This window comes from Petromyzon marinus, chromosome 42, assembly GCF_048934315.1.
Source record: "Petromyzon marinus isolate PM22_M1 ecotype Great Lakes invasive population chromosome 42, UKy_Petmar_22M1.pri1.0, whole genome shotgun sequence".
NCBI classification, from domain to species: Eukaryota; Metazoa; Chordata; class Hyperoartia; order Petromyzontiformes; family Petromyzontidae; genus Petromyzon; species Petromyzon marinus.
The window spans coordinates 13,928,794-13,947,082 of record NC_133708.1 but is presented as its reverse complement, the minus strand read 5'-3'; the positions used below and the strand labels follow the sequence as shown (position 1 = coordinate 13,947,082).

The 18,289-nt window shown below is 59.1% G+C and overlaps 1 protein-coding gene across 1 annotated transcript; it reads right to left on the bottom strand.

Annotated features, from left to right (window-relative positions):
- Positions 1–4,746: 4,746 nt before the first annotated feature.
- Positions 4,747–17,933, bottom strand: NOL8 (nucleolar protein 8). The gene is made up of 13 exons (XM_032969775.2): positions 17,315–17,933; positions 15,100–15,162; positions 13,927–14,005; positions 13,202–13,370; positions 11,010–11,078; positions 8,461–9,966; positions 8,110–8,200; positions 7,545–7,665; positions 6,703–6,974; positions 6,474–6,591; positions 6,251–6,315; positions 5,721–5,803; positions 4,747–5,404 (listed from the first exon to the last, which is right to left on the bottom strand). Exons 1-13 carry the CDS (start codon positions 17,727–17,729, stop codon positions 5,339–5,341), a joined length of 3,117 nt encoding a protein of 1,038 aa, XP_032825666.2. The 5' UTR covers positions 17,730–17,933; the 3' UTR covers positions 4,747–5,338.
- Positions 17,934–18,289: the final 356 nt, after the last annotated feature.

Here is an 18,289-nt window from a genome sequence, read left to right as displayed (position 1 = left end):
CCCCCTCCGCTCCCTCCCCCTCCGCTCCCTCCCCCCTCGCTCCCTCCCCCTCCGCTCCCTCCCCCTCCACTCCCTCCCCCCTCGCTCCCTCCCCCTCCACTCCCTCCCCCCTCGCTCCCTCCCCCTCCACTCCCTCCCGCTCGCTCCCTCCCCCTCCGCTCCCTCCCCCCTCCGCTCCCTCCCCCTCCGCTCCCTCCCCCTCCACTCCCTCCCCCCTCCGCTCCCTCCCCCTCCGCTCCCTCCCCCTCCGCTCCTTCCCCCTCCGCTCCCTCCCCCTCCACTCCCTCCCCCTCCGCTCCCTCCCCCTCGCTCCCTCCACTCCCTCCCCCTCGCTCCCTCCCCCTCCGCTCCCTCCCCCTCCACTCCCTCCCCCTCCACTCCCTCCCCCCTCGCTCCCTCCCCCTCCGCTCCCTCCCCCTCCACTCCCTCCCCCCTCGCTCCCTCCCCCTCCACTCCCTCCCCCCTCGCTCCCTCCCCCTCGCTCCCTCCCCCTCCACTCCCCTCCCGCTCGCTCCCTCCCCCTCCGCTCCCTCCCCCCTCCGCTCCCTCCCCCTCCGCTCCCTTCCCCTCCACTCCCTCCCCCCTCCGCTCCCTCCCCCTCCGCTACCTCCCCCTCCGCTCCCTCCCCCTCCGCTCCCTCCCCCTCGCTCCCTCCGCTCCCTCCCCCTCCACTCCCTCCCCCTCCACTCTCTCCCCCCTCGCTCCCTCCCCCTCCACTCCCTCCCCCTCCACTCCCTCCCCCTCGCTCCCTCCCCCTCCACTCCCTCCCCCCTCGCTCCCTCCCCCTCCACTCCCTCCCCCCTCGCTCCCTCCCCCTCGCTCCCTCCCCCTCCACTCCCTCCCGCTCGCTCCCTCCCCCTCCGCTCCCTCCCCCCTCCGCTCCCTCCCCCCTCCGCTCCCTCCCCCTCCACTCCCTCCCCCCTCCGCTCCCTCCCCCTCCGCTCCCTCCCCCTCCGCTCCCTCCCCCTCCGCTTCCTCCCCCTCGCTCCCTCCGCTCCCTCCCCCTCGCTCCCTCCCCCTCCACTCCCTCCCCCTCGCTCCCTCCCCCTCCGCTCCCTCCCCCTCCACTCCCTCACCCTCCACTCCCTCCCCCCTCGCTCCCTCCCCCTCCGCTCCCTCCCCCTCCACTCCCTCCCCCTCGCTCCCTCCCCCTCCACTCCCTCCCCCCTCGCTCCCTCCCCCTCGCTCCCTCCCCCTCCACTCCCTCCCGCTCGCTCCCTCCCCCTCCGCTCCCTCCCCCCTCCGCTCCCTCCCCCCTCGCTCCCTCCCCCTCCACTCCCTCCCCCTCCACTCCCTCCCCCCTCGCTCCCTCCCCCTCCACTCCCTCCCCCTCCACTCCCTCCCCCTCGCTCCCTCCCCCTCCGCTCCCTCCCCCTCCACTCCCTCACCCTCCACTCCCTCCCCCCTCGCTCCCTCCCCCTCCGCTCCCTCCCCCTCCACTCCCTCCCCCCTCGCTCCCTCCCCCTCCACTCCCTCCCCCCTCACTCCCTCCCCCTCGCTCCCTCCCGCTCGCTCCCTCCCCCTCCGCTCCCTCCCCCTCCGCTCCCTCCCCCTCCACTCCCTCCCCCCTCCGCTCCCTCCCCCTCCGCTCCCTCCCCCTCCGCTCCCTCCCCCTCCACTCCCTCCCCCTCCGCTCCCTCCCCCTCGCTCCCTCCCCCTCCACTCCCTCCCCCTCCACTCTCTCCCCCCTCGCTCCCTCCCCCTCCACTCCCTCCCCCTCCACTCCCTCCCCCTCGCTCCCTCCCCCTCCACTCCCTCCCCCCTCGCTCCCTCCCCCTCGCTCCCTCCCCCTCCGCTCCCTCCCCCCTCGCTCCCTCCCCCTCCACTCCCTCCCCCCTCGCTCCCTCCCCCTCCACTCCCTCCCCCTCCACTCCCTCCCCCTCGCTCCCTCCCCCTCCACTCCCTCCCCCTCGCTCCCTCCCCCTCGCTCCCTCCCCCTCCGCTCCCTCCTCCTCCACCGCGTCGATCGGCCCCCGCCAGGCCCCCGCCGACCGGGTGATCGGCCCCCCCGCGTGAGCGCCCCCTCTAAGGGACATCGCGAGATCGCTGGCTCACCGCCACGCGGGGTTATTACACACACACCACACACACACACCACACACACACACCACACCACACACACCACACACACTACACACACCACACACACACACCACACACACACACCACACACACACACCACACACACACACCACACACATACCACACACACACACCACACACACACCACACACACACACACACACACACACCACACACATACCACACACACACACACCACACACACCACACACACACCACACACACACCACACACACACACCACACACACACCACACACACACCACACACACCACATACACACACCACATACACACACCACACACACACCACACACACACCACATACACACCACACCACATACACACCACACACACACACCACACACACACCACACACACACCACACACACCACACACACACCACACGCACACCAACGCTGACGCGACAGCCGCTGCGCGAACACGCGCGCGTCGGTGGGCGGCTGTACCACCCCAACGGCGTCCACTCAAAGACCAACGCTGGAGCGGCGGCGCGAACACGCGCGCCCCTGCAGGCGATTATTCTAACGAACGCTCAGGCTGCGGCTCTGCCCTCACTCTCGCCGCTCGTCCACCCACGCAGCTGCTCCACACAAGTCACAAACACTGCGCCGAAGCTCTATTTGCGGCGCAAAAACTCTGCACTGCCGGGAGGAAATATTCTGCGAGCAGAGCCTATCCTACCCCTACCCAATTCCCCAAATACTCACGCGCCCTGTTACGCACCTCGCAGCCGTTCTCACTGCGTCGCACGGACACGGAGAGAGGCGGAGGACGGAGATGGGACAGAACCTCGCCTATCGCCGTCTCGTGGCTGCACTCGCTGGGTCGCACGGGCGCTGCGAGCGGCTCAAGGAGGCAGGCAGGGAGTCAGGAAGACCCCTGAACCGTTTCGGGTTCCCCTTTTTATGCCCTGGGATTTCGAAATTCCAGGGTTATATTGCATCATCCTGCGCAGCCGATCGTGCACCTACCTTTTGATTTTCCAACGTTTCGCTGCCGTTACCTAGGGCATTACGTTACGCTATCCCCCGGCCCATTGTCTCTGCGCCCGCATTTCTTACCCCTGACTCAGCCGGTTTACCCTGAGCGGCCATCCCGCTGCCGAATACAAACCCGCGGTGCGTGCAGGGATTTCCCTCCCAACTCCTCGTCTGCGCTGCTCACGTAATATTTCACCCTGGCCCCTCCTCGGTGCTGAGCGTCTCATTGCGATTAGCCTGGTGAGCTTCTCTGCGCCAATACAACTTTAAGCCAATTTAGGGGGCCGCAATGTAATTTGTCCTGAGGGGGTCGGCCAATCTCCTGGCATCGGGAAACCGTGGGACTTCCCCTCTAGGGGCCCTTCGGATGAAAACCCGTGGTGCCAGGCGATCCCCCACTGGGACACCATGTGTTTGTGTGTGCGGCACCTTCAGGGCGGGGGTAGGGGGGGGGAGTCGCAGCGTTTTTGGAGTGACTCTGCGGTCGTGGTACCACACAATCGAAGGTGCACTGAAATTGGTAATTATAAATACAATCTTCTATTTATCCTGGAGGAAACTGATGAGCTATGAAGCTCCTTATCACAGCAGTCCGGTAGGGGCGGGTCAGAAAGTAACATCAATACCCGACCCAAGAATTTCCTAGGTTACGTTGAAGTCTCAATTGTATTATGGACGGATTTATCACAGGATCGGGGATGAAACTGCCAAAATATAACTACGTTCACGCGTGCTGGATTATGCTGTATATAGTCGCTGCTCCTCTCTCGTCGAGGATTAGCAACTCGGTGCCCATGTGACAGCAAACGTCAAAGCAACAAACTCGTCTGAGCAGCCAAGAAATAAGACGCATTCTCCATCCACATCGGTAAATGAACACGTTTTTTAAACTTATTTATTCAAAATGCAAGTTATAACGCACACGCGTTCCATTTTAAAAGGACGTGATTTGCATTATCCATGTTTTTAATGATATCCAGACCGCGTGTCCTCTCCCAACACGATCGAGCCAATTGCAGAGATTTGACGGTTTGCCACGGTGCGCGATCTGCGATTGGAGAACCCTCGTTTGTTTCGTTTCCTGTCTGCTCCGCCGCAGCCCAACCATTATCGCCATCTTCATTGCGTTGTGTACGTCTCATTGGTCATAAATCTTAAACTGCTTGTTACAACCACGGTCCCAGTGGAAGAAACTGACTTAAATCGATTCATCCACGTGCATCGTTACTCACCCCAGTTCTCAAAGGGCATGGCTGCTGCCCTTGCCCTTTGACCTCTTCTCCCACACCGTTGTGGACGTGGCCCTGCCGCTCTGAGGCGTTGAGCTGGGACCGCCGAAATTCCTGGGTTCAGAATCCCGGCAGCCTTGGTGATTAAACCGGCTTGTCAAGTGCAGCAAGTTGATGATGGTCTCAGCCCGGTCGCCCAAAAAATATGCATCACATTAAAAATTATTTGTGCTGTGCTTAATTTGTTAAAATTCCAACCCTGAGAACAAACGATACCAGTTTGACTGTCATAGGATGACAAGCGTCATCCTATGACGTCAAGTGCAGAGAGGGGCCTTGGAGGTAGCTCTGCAATATCCGCTTCCGTGGGTTGAATGGGCTCTTGATCTCATGCCGCAGCACTCATAGCACAGACTTGGTCAGGAAATACAAATAAATAAAATATCGTTGTTTATTTAAAAAATAGTCAGTTTAACACGTAGGCTTTCGCGACCAATATCATCCATAATACAGGTTTTTGTGGGTTAGATCGCGTAAATATATAAAATGTGTCGTTAAACCGGCCACTACCCGACACAGCCAATTAATAAAGGTTGTTACGTAAAGGCCTCTATATAAGGAATGAAACAGATAGACTTCTCCACAAATCTGGCTGTCGCCTGATGAAGCTAGTTGTAATTACTGGCGAAACGTTGTGCTCAGATTGTAAATGTTGTGGCTTGGCTCTCCAACAAACCGGTGTGCTGTACTCGTGATGAATTGTCACGTTCTGTTTATGTGACAACCCTTACTAATTGGCTCTGTCGGGTTTAATGACACAATTATATATTTACGCGATCTAACCCAAAAAACCTGTATTATGGAAAATACACGGTGCAAGCGTTGCAAGGTGTACACGCGCCGCGTCAATTGGAACGTCGGGAACACGCGAGCCGAGCGGGGAATACGACACGGTCCCACCACCGTATCTCCCCGTGTCCACCCCGTGTCCACCCCGTGTCCCCCCACGGCGTCCCCCATGCCGGCTACTTAGCAGTGCCGGGCTTGGTGCGACTCTTGCGAATGGCGTCCTTGTGCTTCTTGCGGTAATCCTGCAGCGGAGAGAGCATGGGGAGAGAGAAGGGAGGGCAGAGGATTTTAGGAGAGAGCGTTTGTGTCGTGTTTATGTTCCTCCGTTGAAAGAGCCCAGACTACAGTGGACAACCAATGTGGGACTTGGTTGTTCACAAAGTTCAAATCCTCCAAACCAGGATTTGAATTTGTTAGCCGCTCACTCCGCTGCTGAGCCAGCTGTGACCTCCGTGCGTGACGCCCCGTCACGCACGGAGGTCACAGGTCACACCCAAGAGCCTTTGGCTGGGTTAGGGGTGAGGGTCAGGAGGCGATGTGGCTCTGGTGAGCGCTCACCTGTCTGAGGTTGGCTCGCATCTCCTCCCAGCCGTCCCTCACTTCCTCCATCGCCTTGCTCCGACAGAACGACTGCGGGCCTTCTGCATGCACACAAGACAAAGATCCCCCCTATAGCCTTGAGAGACTTTTCGGAAAAGTGCTGCTAGTGAGCACCGATGGTAGGTTGGCACGGCACCACGAGAGGGTGGTGTGGACAACACCAAGCCCTGGCCGCCTTTGTCTCCCCAGTGCTGATGTTTAAACACTGCACCAGGTACTGATTTAAGGCTGAGTTGATCGAAGGGAGGCACAGGGCCAGTTTAGATGACCGTAACTAACGTTGGTCGTGAGCGGGAATTGAACCTTGGGTCGCCGGGTTCAGTGCAGTGCGCAAACTACTGCACCTCGTAGGTTTGAGGTGAGTGTCATGAGGGTGAGAGGCGAATGTGGTGAGGGGCGAGTGTGGTTAACATCAGCGTATAAGACGTGGATGTGGTGACGGTGAGAGTGGTATTGCTAAGGGTAAGCAAGTGTTGTGCACCCCTCACCCGTGAGCCTCGCGTCGTCCTTCGTGAAGAAGAAAAATTTGAGTCCTGATGCAGTCGAGGGAGACCTAAGAAGAGATATGGCGAGAGACAAGGTGAGACACGGTGAGGCACACAGACGCAAGGCGCTCGCTCACCGCGTTACCTGACACCACGGAGTCGGGTTGTGCCGAGTGCATAAATGAGGAGCAACACGACACGCTCACTTCACCACATTCCACCGTACCCGAGCGTCCCTGCCCCCTCCACCTCCTTTTCTTCCTCCACCTCGTCCTGCTCCTCCTCTTCCGAGCTGCTGTCGTGGAAACTCCCATCCGGTTGAAACGGAACCGACTTGCGGTCTCCTGGCAACGAAGAGGCGCAAGTCGGTGGGAAAGCCAGCGAGAGGCGTTGGGGTCAGCGGGCGAGTGAGAGGGCGAGTGCGTGGGGTCGAGTGAGCGGGCGAGCAAGCGTACCGGCCGGGGCGAGTTCCCGAGCTCCCTCCGGAACGGAGAAGCAGAAGGAGAAGCCGCCCTGGTCCCGAGCCTCTGTAGATCCGGAGCCCCCCGAAAGGAAGTCAAACGCAAACTGGGTTGGGGGGGGGACCTCGTCCACGACCGCCGCCCCCTTCTCCTCCTGCCCCCCGCCAAACAGCTGCTTGAGCTCGGAGGTCACGTGGTAGTAGGTGTTGGCGGAGACGGGCGGCCCCCACCTCTCCTCCTCGCGGCGCTGCCTCCGCTCTGCCTTGCTGCTCACACACCACAGACAAAGATCCCCCGTGTAGCCTTTAACCGACTGGTGGGGAAAGTGCTATTAGCGAGCACCTATGAAGGCCGGACACGTGAGGCTGGTGTGGCCAGAATCACTTTCGACCTCCTTTGTCTCTCCAGTGCTGATGTTTACACATGCACCAGGTACTCATTTAAGGCCGAGTCGACCTAGGGTGTGCGTGCACGTGCGTGTGTGCGTGCTAGTATATACGTGTACGTGCGTGTGTGTACGTGCGTACGTGATTGTGCGTACGTGATTGTGCGTACGTGCGTGTACATATAAACGTGTATGTGTGCGTGCGTGTACATATATACGTGTGTGCGTGTGCGCGTATGTATGCGTGTGCGCGTGCGTGCGCGTGTGTGCGCGTGTATTTGCGTGTGTGTGCTTTGCGTGTGTGCGTGCGTGCGTGCGTGTGTTGCGTTTGGTGTGCGTGTGCGCGCGTGTGTGTGTGTTGCGTGTGTGTGTGCGTGTGTGCGTGTGTGCGCATTGCGTGTGTGTGTGCGTTGCGTGTGTGTGTGTGTGTGTGCGCGTGTGTGGTGGCCACCTGAGGGTGGTGCGCTTGGCCCCCTTCGGGTCCTGCTGGAAGGAGGCTGGGGTAACTACCCCCTTCACGAGCTCCCCACTCTTCGGCTGCTTCAGCTCCGAGCCCCCTGGTGTCTCCACACCTGACGCGCACACACAGAATCAAAATCTTCATTTCGACTTAAGAGGAATCCCATGAGCAATGAAGCTCTTTTTCACAGATGTCGAGTAGGGGTGGGTCAGCAACACACACGCAGACGCAGGCACGCACGCGCACGCGCGCGCACTGTGGCAGGGTGATGGTGTCAATGATGAAACCGCCATAAACACGGGGTGAGCAATGGGGTGAGGGAAGGAGTGGGAGAGCGGTGAGCGAGGGGGTGAGGGATGACCGAGGGAAGGACTGAGAAAAGCGGTGGTGAGTGAGGAGGTTGGGGAACGAGCGAGAGAGGAGCAAGGAAAGGAATTAAAAGAGGGAGCGAGGAGGGAGTAAGGAAGAAGTGAGCGAGGGACGAGGGGTGAGCGAGGAGTGAGCAAGAGGGATGAGTGCGGAGCGGGTTGAGGAAGGAGGGGGCGGTCATCCTCACCGTCACCGCCCCCCTGCGACCCCTCCCCCTCCTCGTCGTTGTCTTCAAACCTCCCGTCCAGACGGAAACGCTCGTCCTCTCCAAACCCGGTCTGTGGGGTGAGGAAGCGACAGCGGCAGTTGGTGAGGTGATGAACGGGAGAGGAGGTGAGGGGTTGAGGAGGTGACGGGGTGAGGTGAGGTGGTGAACGAGAGAGGCGAGGTGAGGAAGAGGTGAGCATGTGAGGAGGTTAGAGAATAAAGGGGGTGAGGTGAGGTGACAGGGTGAGGTGAGGAATGAGGGAGCAGATGAGGGGGTGAGGAGGTTAGAGGATGAGGGGGACGGGCAGGGGAAGAGGTGAGGGGGTGTTACCTTGACGACACGACCCGGCCTTGACATGGTCGCCTCTTCTTTCCCCTCCTCCTCCTGGGGTTGCGACCCCGCGACCTCCGTGTGACCCCTCTCCTCCTCTACCCCCTCATCCTTTTCTTCCTTTCTCTTCTTTTTCTTCTTGTTTTTGTGGCACACGCTCTCTTCCACCTCCTCCTCCACCTCCTCTTCTTTCTTCTTCTTTTTCCTCTTTGTTTTGCTGTTGATTTTGCAATACACAGCGTTCTCCTTCACTTCCTCCTCTTCCTCCTCCACCACCTCCTTCTCTACCTTTTTCCTCTTCTTGCTTTTAGATTTGCGACACAAAACCTCCTCCTCCTCCTGCTTCTCCTCCTCCACCTCCTCCTCGTCGCCCGCTCCCCGGCCGCTCTCTTCTCCCGGTGCCGGGCGAGCGGGCAACCCGGCCGTCTCCCCAGGTCCCCCTCCTCTGCCACCGCCGCCGTCCCGAGTGTCTCCGAACAGCCAGCGCGTGCCAAGGAACAGGGGCGGCCGAGAGCTGTGCCTTCCCGCCGAGAGCCCTCCCTCCTCGTCACACACCTCGTCAACGTCCCTGTCCACAGAATCCCGTTTCAGTTTTTTTTTGCTGCTACTGCGGGTGGTGGAACTTCCTCCCGGAGTCGGCGCTCCACGCTTTGGCTCTGGCTCCGCGACCCGGGGTTCACGCTCCGGGCCGTTGAGTTTGTTGCGGTCGCTGGGGTCGTCGTCGGGGCTGCCCCCCTGAGACCCCGAGACGGCCGCGCGGAGGTCGTCAAGGCTCAGCTCGAGGCGGTAGCAGCCCTGCATCATTTTCGCATACTCCTCATCATCCTCATCCTCCTCATCATCCTCCTCATCCTCCTCATCCTCCTCATCCTCCTCATCCTCCTCCGCTAACTCCTTGCTGCAATGTGGGCAACTCTTCCCAACGCGTTTCCGCTTCTTCCCCTCCGCTCCGGCAGTGCCTGGAGCAGCTCCGCGTTTCGGGGTCGGCCGGGGTAACGCGGCGGTCCGCGCTTCCCCGGTCGCCACGGCGACAACAGCACGGTCCGTCGCCCGCGGCAACCATACAGAACCGCCCTCCTCACCGTCGGAATCGTTGCCGTCGCTCGCGTCGCCGGCGCGGGGTCGCGAGGGCACAAACCCGACGGGCACCACCTCCAGCTCCTGGTCGCCGTCGTCCCGCAGGCGGCGCTGCCGCGGCCGCTCCTCCACCTGCGCCGCTGCCTCCACCATGCGGGCCAGCTCCTCTTCCGAGTCCGCCTCGTCGGATTCGGCGCCGTTACCGCGGGCGCCGACGCCACCGCGGTTGTTACGCGACGCCGGCTTCGGTGTCGCGGCGCCGCGTCGGGCAGCGGGCGGCCGTTCTGGCCGCTTCGTCTTTTTCTTTTTTTTGTCGTCGTCGGGGAGCTGCCAGGTGAGCTGGCTCACCGGCGTGGGGGGGGTCTCAACTTCCGGCGCCGCCAGGCGCTTGAGGTTGTGGCAGAACTTGGACGGGTCGTACCGGATGACGTGAGCACGGAGGAGTCAAGGGCGGAACGGCGTGGCCACGGTCCCAAACCCGGACCGCGAACCCTCTCCGCTAAACCTAGCCGCTAACCCTCACTCCAACCACTAACACTGACCACTTAACCCTAACCGTTTATCGTAACCATGAACCCTAACCGGGAACCCTAACCACTAACCCTAACTGCTAACCCTTACCCTAACCACTAACCCTAACTGCTAACCCTTACCCTAACCACTAACCCTAACTGCTAACCCTTACCCTAACCACTAACCCTAACTGCTAACGCTTACCCTAACCACAAACCACGCTGGCAAAGCAGGGGTTTTGGGCAGAGAAATCCACACTGACCAACAACTCCCATGACGGACACGGCATGTGGTGGCCTTCATCCAGCAGCAGATGATAAATGGATGTAAGCTATGAGTAGCTTTTAAAGAGACATCTAGGGACACAGTGACACACATAGACACAGTGATATGCAGAGACACAGTGACATGCAGAGAGAGTCTATGGGTATCTGTGCGAGTCTATGTGCGAGTCTATAGGTCTCTGTGCGAGTACATGTGTCTCGGTGTGATTCTATGAGTCTCTGTGAGTCTATGAGTTCTGAACGGTGGCATTAGAGCGATTCACCAGCTGACAGCCAGCGCCATTGCATGGCTAGAAAGCTGAGACATTGCGGTGTGTGCAGCTGTTCTAGCTGCACACACCGCAATGCTCAACATGGACACAAGGACACATGCAGACACACTCAGAGACAGAAGGAGACACACGGAGACACTTGGAAAGAGGAGATACACAGAGACACACATAGGCATTCAGAGAAACAAAGAGACACCAACAGATACTCGGAGACAGGAGATAGAGACACCAAAAGACAGTCCAAGACAAACACACACAGTAAGAGATACACTGGAAGACGGAAGATATCACAAGTACACCAAGAGACACTTGGAGACAGGAGACACACAGAGACACACAGAGACACACAGAGACATCTGGAGACACTCGTCTCCAGTCGTCGGACGGACGCAGTGAAGGATATTTTCTTCTTGTCTTTTCTCCTCACCTTCACGATGGGCAGCACTCTCCCAAACTTGCTCACCACCCAGTCCTGGAACCAACCACGCCAAACACACACACTCAGTCACCCAACCACGCACACTCAGTCACCCAACCACGCCAACCACACACACACTCAGTCACCCAACAACGCCAACCACACACACTCAGTCATTCAACCACACCAACCGCACACACTCAGTCACCCAACCAGGTCAACCACACACACTCAGTCACCCAACCACACACACTCAGTCACCCAACCACACACTCAGTCACCCAACCACACCAACCACACACACTCAGTCACCCAACCACACCAACCACACACACTCAGTCACCCAACCACACACACTCAGTCACCCAACAACACACACTCAGTCACCCAACCACACCAACCACACACACTCAGTCACCCAACCACACACACTCAGTCACCCAACCATACACACTCAGTCACCCAACGACACCAACCACACCCTCAGTCACCCAACCACACCAACCACACACACTCAGTCACCCAACCACGCACAGTCACCCAACCACGCACACTCAGTCACCCAACCACGCCAACCACACACACACAGTCATTCAACCACACCAACCGCACACACTCAGTCACCCAACCAGGTCAACCACACACACTCAGTCACCCAACCACACACACTCAGTCACCCAACCACACACACTCAGTCACCCAACCACGCCAACCACACACACTCAGTCATCCAACCACACTAACCACACACACTCAGTCACCCAACCAGGTCAACCACACACACTCAGTCACCCAACCACACCAACCACACACACTCAGTCACCCAACCACACCAACCACACACACTCAGTCACCCAACCAGGTCAACCACACACACTCAGTCACCCAACCACACCAACCACACACACTCAGTCACCCAACCACACCAACCACACACACTCAGTCACCCAACAACGCCAACCACACACACTCAGTCACCCAACCACGCCAACCACACACACTCAGTCACCCAACGACACCAACCACACACACTCAGTCACCCAACCACACCAACCACACACACTCAGTCACCCAACCACACCAACCACACACACTCAGTCACCCAACCAGGTCAACCACACACACTCAGTCACCCAACCACACCAACCACACACACTCAGTCACCCAACCACACCAACCACACACACTCAGTCACCCAACCAGGTCAACCACACACACTCAGTCACCCAACCACACCAACCACACACACTCAGTCACCCAACAACGCCAAACACACACACTCAGTCACCCAACCACACACACTCAGTCATCCAACCACACCAACCACACACACTCAGTCACCCAACCACACACACTCAGTCACCCAACCAGGTCAACCACACACACTCAGTCACCCAGCCACACCAACCACACACACTCAGTCACCCAACCAGGTCAACCACACACACTCAGTCACCCAACGACACCAACCACATACACTCAGTCACCCAACCACACCAACCACACACACTCAGTCACCCAACCACACACACTCAGTCACCCAACCACACACACTCAGTCACCCAACGACACCAACCACACACACTCAGTCACCCAACTACACCAACCACACACACTCAGTCACCCAACCACACCAACCACACACACTCAGTCACCCAACCACACCAACCACACACACTCAGTCACCCAACCACACACACTCAGTCACCCAACCAGGTCAACCACACACACTCAGTCACCCAACCAGGTCAACCACACACACTCAGTCACCCAACGACACCAACCACACACTCAGTCACCCAACCACACCAACCACACACACTCAGTCACCCAACCACACCAACCACACACACTCAGTCACCCAACCACACACACTCAGTCACCCAACCACGCCAACCACACACACTCAGTCACCCAACCACGCCAACCACACACACTCAGTCACCCAAAGGTAAGCAAGCGTTGAGGGATTGAGTGACGAGTGAGCGAGTGGGTAAGCGAGGGTTGAGCGAGCGAGCGAGTGAGCGACGGGTGAGCGAGTGGGTAAGAAAGGGTTGAGCGAGCGAGCGAGTGAGCGACGGGTGAGCGAGTGGGTAAGAAAGGGTTGAGCGAGCCAGCGAGCGAACGAGGGGTTGAAGGAAGAGGAGAACGATAGGGCGAGCGAGCTGGCGCCGTACCGGAACCCCCGGCACCTCGGTGCCCGGAACGACACCGCGCATGTGGAAGTTGGCGGCGCCAGCGGCGTTGAGCGCCACCAGGAGGGGAGGGTTCCCTGGGCCCCCACCCCCCGCGGCCCCCACCTCCTCCTCCTTCGCCACTGCGCGTTCCGCTCGCTCCTTCTCCAGCCTGAGGGAAGGGGGGGGGAGACGGGATGAGGTGGTGTGAGGAGTAGACGATGCAGGTTGTCAAGTTTATTTCATTTCACCAGGTGAGCACTCAGGAGACCAGGATAGAGCCTCATTTGCAAGAGTGACCCAAGTCATCAACATGACCGGTCCTGCGACTCCCCTATGCGTGTATGTATGTTGAAATTATTTCGCAGCGTACGTAGCCAAACCGTGCTAATCGAAGGTGCGCTAGGTCTATCGCGCCGTGTAAACTTTAACACTGGGGAGATAAAGGCGGCCGGGCATGGTGCCGGCCATCCACCCCCACTCGTGTACTGTACCGGTCTTTGTAGGTGCTCGCAAATGGGATTTGCCCCAACAGTCTGTTAAGGCTACAGAGAGCATGTTAATCTTTGTGTTATCCCACACCACGTAGATAGTTCAAATGAACGCAGAGCTCCTGTAGCACGCAGCCACAGCCCTGGAATGGTTTGACGTTGACCCGCTGCCACGTGCTGATAGCGGATTACAGATTACAGGTCCGGGTTCACATAGTAATCCGATTACTTGCTCACCGCTGCAGGAAGCTCTCCTTGGCGAGCTCCAGTTGCAGGGTCCCACCCTTCCACTTGGTGTGGTTGAGCACGGAGAAGCCTGGAGGAGACACATCCAAGTCACAACCACAACCACAACCGCGTTACAACCGCGTCACAACCACAACCGCGTCACAACCACAACCGCGTCACAACCACAACCGTGTCGCAGCCACAACCACGTCACAACCACAACCGCGTCACAACCACAACCACGTCACAACCACAACCACGTCACAACCACAACTGCGTCACAGCCACAACCGCGTTTCGGCCACAACCACGTCACAGCCATGTCGCAGCCACAACCACGTCACAACCACAACCGCGTCGCAACCACAACCGCGTCGCAGCCACAACCGCGTCACAGCCACAACCGCGTCACAACCACGTTGCAGCCACAACCGCGTCACAGCCACAACCGCGTCACAACCACGTTGCAGCCACAACCGCGTCACAGCCACAACCGCGTCACAACCACGTCCCAGCCACAACCGCGCCACAACCACAACCACGTCACAACCACAACCGCGTCGCAACCACAACCGCGTCGCAGCCACAACCGCGTCACAGCCACAACCGCGTCACAGCCACAACCGCGTCACAACCGCGTTGCAGCCACAACCGCGTCACAGCCACAACCGCGTCACAACCACGTTGCAGCCACAACCGCGTCACAGCCACAACCGCGTCACAACCACAACCGCGTCCCAGCCACAACCGCGTCACAACCACAACCGCGTCACAACCACAACCGCGTCACAGCCACAACTGCGTCACAGCCACAGCCACAACCGCGTCACAACCACAACCGCGTCACAACCACGTTGCAGCCACAACCGTGCCACAATTGCGCCGTAGCCACAACCACGTCACAACTGCCACCAGGACCAGTGAAAACAACAGAGGCACGACGTGACACAACACATGGCTACACAACGACACGACACTCCAACACACGTGGAAAGCAAACATAGTAATCATGATTCACTTACTCATGTGGTCACTCCTTCATAGCCTCGCTCACTCATTCACTCATCTCACTCCTCAACAACACTCGGCACATTTATCAAGAACACTGTGGCCCTAAAAGAAAAACAGACAATAGGTGACGTTTTGGGCAACGGCCCTTCTGCATAGCACTCTCCCCCTTACACTTCCGTAGCTCGGCGTCACTCGTCTGCAGGCTCACATAGGCGAACGTCTTGATGGGAGTGCCTGCAACACAAAGACACAGGTACCCCGTGTAGCCTTAACAGACTGGTGGAGCAAGTGCTGTTAGCGAGCACCTATGACGGCCGGCATGGCACACGAGGCGGTAGTGGGTGGCCGACACCACGCCCGGCCGCCTTTGTCTCCCTAGAGGGGATGTTCACACACAGTACCGGATATTCATTTGAGGCTGAGTCCACCAATTGGAGGCCACAAAACCGGCTCAGATCATCAAGAGCGGGAACCGAAGTTGGGGCGCGGGGTTCATACCGCAGCACGCTAACCGCTGAGCCATGCCTCCCCCAAACACACACGAGGTCCTCATTCAATACCACTATCAGCCATGTTCTATGCACTGCTGGATTAAGGCCTCCCCAAGCTGTCACCATCTCTCACTGTCCTACGATACAACCCAGCAGAGCTCGGGTTACAAGAGCTGATTTCGCCGCTCCATCTCCGCGGCGGACGTATTATGGAAACGTTCCTGCTTTGGCTGGCACTCTGGCGTTAGTCTTGACCACCGGTCGCCATCCCTTCTCCTAGCCGTGACGCGTCCTCTTCAATCGTTCATTTACTCCTCCTCACGAACTCACTCACCCCTGTACCCCTTCGCTTCCCCTCAACCCTTACGCCTCACCACATTTACCTCGTTATCCTATTACCAAACAACCCTCATATTAGGCTCCTCACCCTCTCTGCATCACCGTTCTCCTCACTTCATCTCACCCCTCAACTCATCGTCCTCCTCATCACCTCACCTCCCCATTCCCCGCCCCTCATCCCCTCACACTTCCACATCACCCCCCCACCCCTTCACCTTAGCCGCCCCTCACCCACTAACCCCCCTCACTCACTCACTCACCCCCTTCACTCACCCCCCTCACCCACTAACCCCCCTCACTCACTAACCCCCCTCAGTCACCCCCCCTCACCCACTAACCCCCCTAACTCACTCCCCTCACCTACTCACCCCCCTCACTCACTCACTCACCCCCCTCACCCCTCACTCACCCCCTCACCCACTCACTCACCCCCCTCACTCACCCCCCTCACCCACTCACTCACCCACTCACTCACCCACTCATTCACCCCCCTCACCCACTCACTCACCCCCTCACCCACTCACTCACCCACTCACTCACTCCCCTCACCCACTCACTCACCCCCTCACCCACTCACTCACCCCCCTCACTCACTCTTTCACCCCCCTCATTCACTCACTCACCCCCCTCACTCACCCCCCTCACACACTCACCCCCCTCACTCACCCCCCTCACTTACTCACCCCCCTCACTCACTCACCCCCCTCACCCACTCACTCACCCCCCTCACTCACCCCCCTCACTCACTCACTCACCCCCCTCACTCACCCCCTCACTGACTCACCCCCCTCATTCACTCACCCCCCTCACTCACTCACTCACCCCCCTCACTCACTCACTTACTCACCCCCCTCACACACTCACTCACCCCCCTCACTCACTCACCCCCCTCACCCACTCACTCACCCCCCCTCACTCACTCACTCACCCCCCTCACTCACTCACCCCCCTCATTCACTCACTCACCCCCCTCACTCACACCCCTCACTTACTCACCCCCCTCACACACTCACTCACCCCCCTCACCCACTCACTCACCCCCCTCACTCACTCACCTCCCGCACCCACTCACTCACCCCCCTCACACACTCACCCCCCTCACTCACTCACTCACCCCCCTCACTCACCCCCTCACTGACTCACCCCCCTCATTCACTCACTCACCCCCCTCACTCACACCCCTCACTTACTCACCCCCCTCACACACTCACTCACCCCCCTCACTCACTCACCTCCCGCACCCACTCACTCACCCCCCTCACTCACTCACCCCCCTCACACACTCACTCACCCCCCTCACTTACCCCCCTCACACACTCACTCACCCCCCTCATTCACTCACTCACCCCCCTCACTCACCCCCCTCACTCACTCCCCTCATTCACTCACTCACCCCCCTCACTCACTCACCCCCCTCACTCACTCACCCCCCTCACTCACCCCCCTCACTCACCCCCCTCACTCACTCACCCCCCTCACTCACCCCCCTCACTCACTCATCCCCCTCACTCACTCACCCCCCTCACTCACCCCCCTCACCCGCTCACCCCCCTCACCCGTCTCGTCGCTCCGCGTCTTCACCGCCACGTCCCCCACGGCCCCGAACGCCTCGAAGCGGCGCCGCAGCTCCTCGGGCCGCACGCTCGCCACGAGGCCGCCCACAAACACGCGGCGCGAGGCGTCCCGCGCCGCTCCCTGGGCCCCCTCGATCCCCCGCGCCGCTCCCTGGGCCCCCTCGATCCCCCGCGTCGCTCCCTGGGCCCCCTCGGCCACGGCGCGAGTCCCCATCTCACCCCTCGATCCCTGAACCCCAGCGGACGGCTCCCACCACGTGGGGCCCAGACCGGAAGAGGAAGTCACGTGGCGAGGCTCAGCCCGCGCGGCCCTTCTGGACAAGTGCACGCAGGGCGGCGGGTCACGTGTCACGGCCGAGTCAGCCTTCAGCCGACGACAACTATTATCATAATCCATGCTAAAGGTTTATCTCGTCGGGTTATATCGCGGAAATATAAATGTGTCGCTAACCCACCAGCCGACACAGACAATTAGTAAGGTTTGTCACGTGAACGAAAGTAGCAATTACAAACATCTCAAGCCCGTGTTACTGACCTACTCAGACCGTATTGGTCACCCCGTGCCCTTATACATGTCAACGCTCATCATACAAAGGGGCCGTCCATAAATGACGTCACGTACCTAAAGGGGGGGGGGGGTCAGACATTTGTGACGATGTGTGACGAAGGGAGGGGGGGGAGTTGAGAAATGTGACGTCACATCAAAATGTGCAACTTTAAATAAAGACAACACGTTCTACTTAATTAAATCGAATTTTTAATTAATGTTTTCTCCTACAACATCAGAGTGCAGCGCCACATTAAATACGCACTACAATGACAATAGTTTAAAGCGATTTGAAGCATTTTTGATTTGAAGCTTTCGTGACTGCAGGGATTCATATTCTTGGTTCTTTACCGAAAAAAACAAGAATATAGATTTGAAGCATGTTTTATTTTGGAGGGGGGGGGGCAGAG

What these genes read in the sequence shown, in the direction of transcription:
- NOL8 (XM_032969775.2), bottom strand. Translation starts at nt 17,729, where the DNA reads ATGGATTATGATAATAGTTGTCGTCGGCTGAAGGCTGACTCGGCCGTG. An exon ending in GGAGAAAAGACAAGAAGAAA is followed by an intron (nt 9,967 to 11,009) that starts ATATCCTTCACT and finishes CTCCGTGCTCAC; the next exon opens with GTCATCCGGTACGACCCGTC. An exon ending in GGACGACGCGAGGCTCACGG is followed by an intron (nt 5,804 to 6,250) that starts GTGAGGGGTGCA and finishes GTGTGCATGCAG; the next exon opens with AAGGCCCGCAGTCGTTCTGT.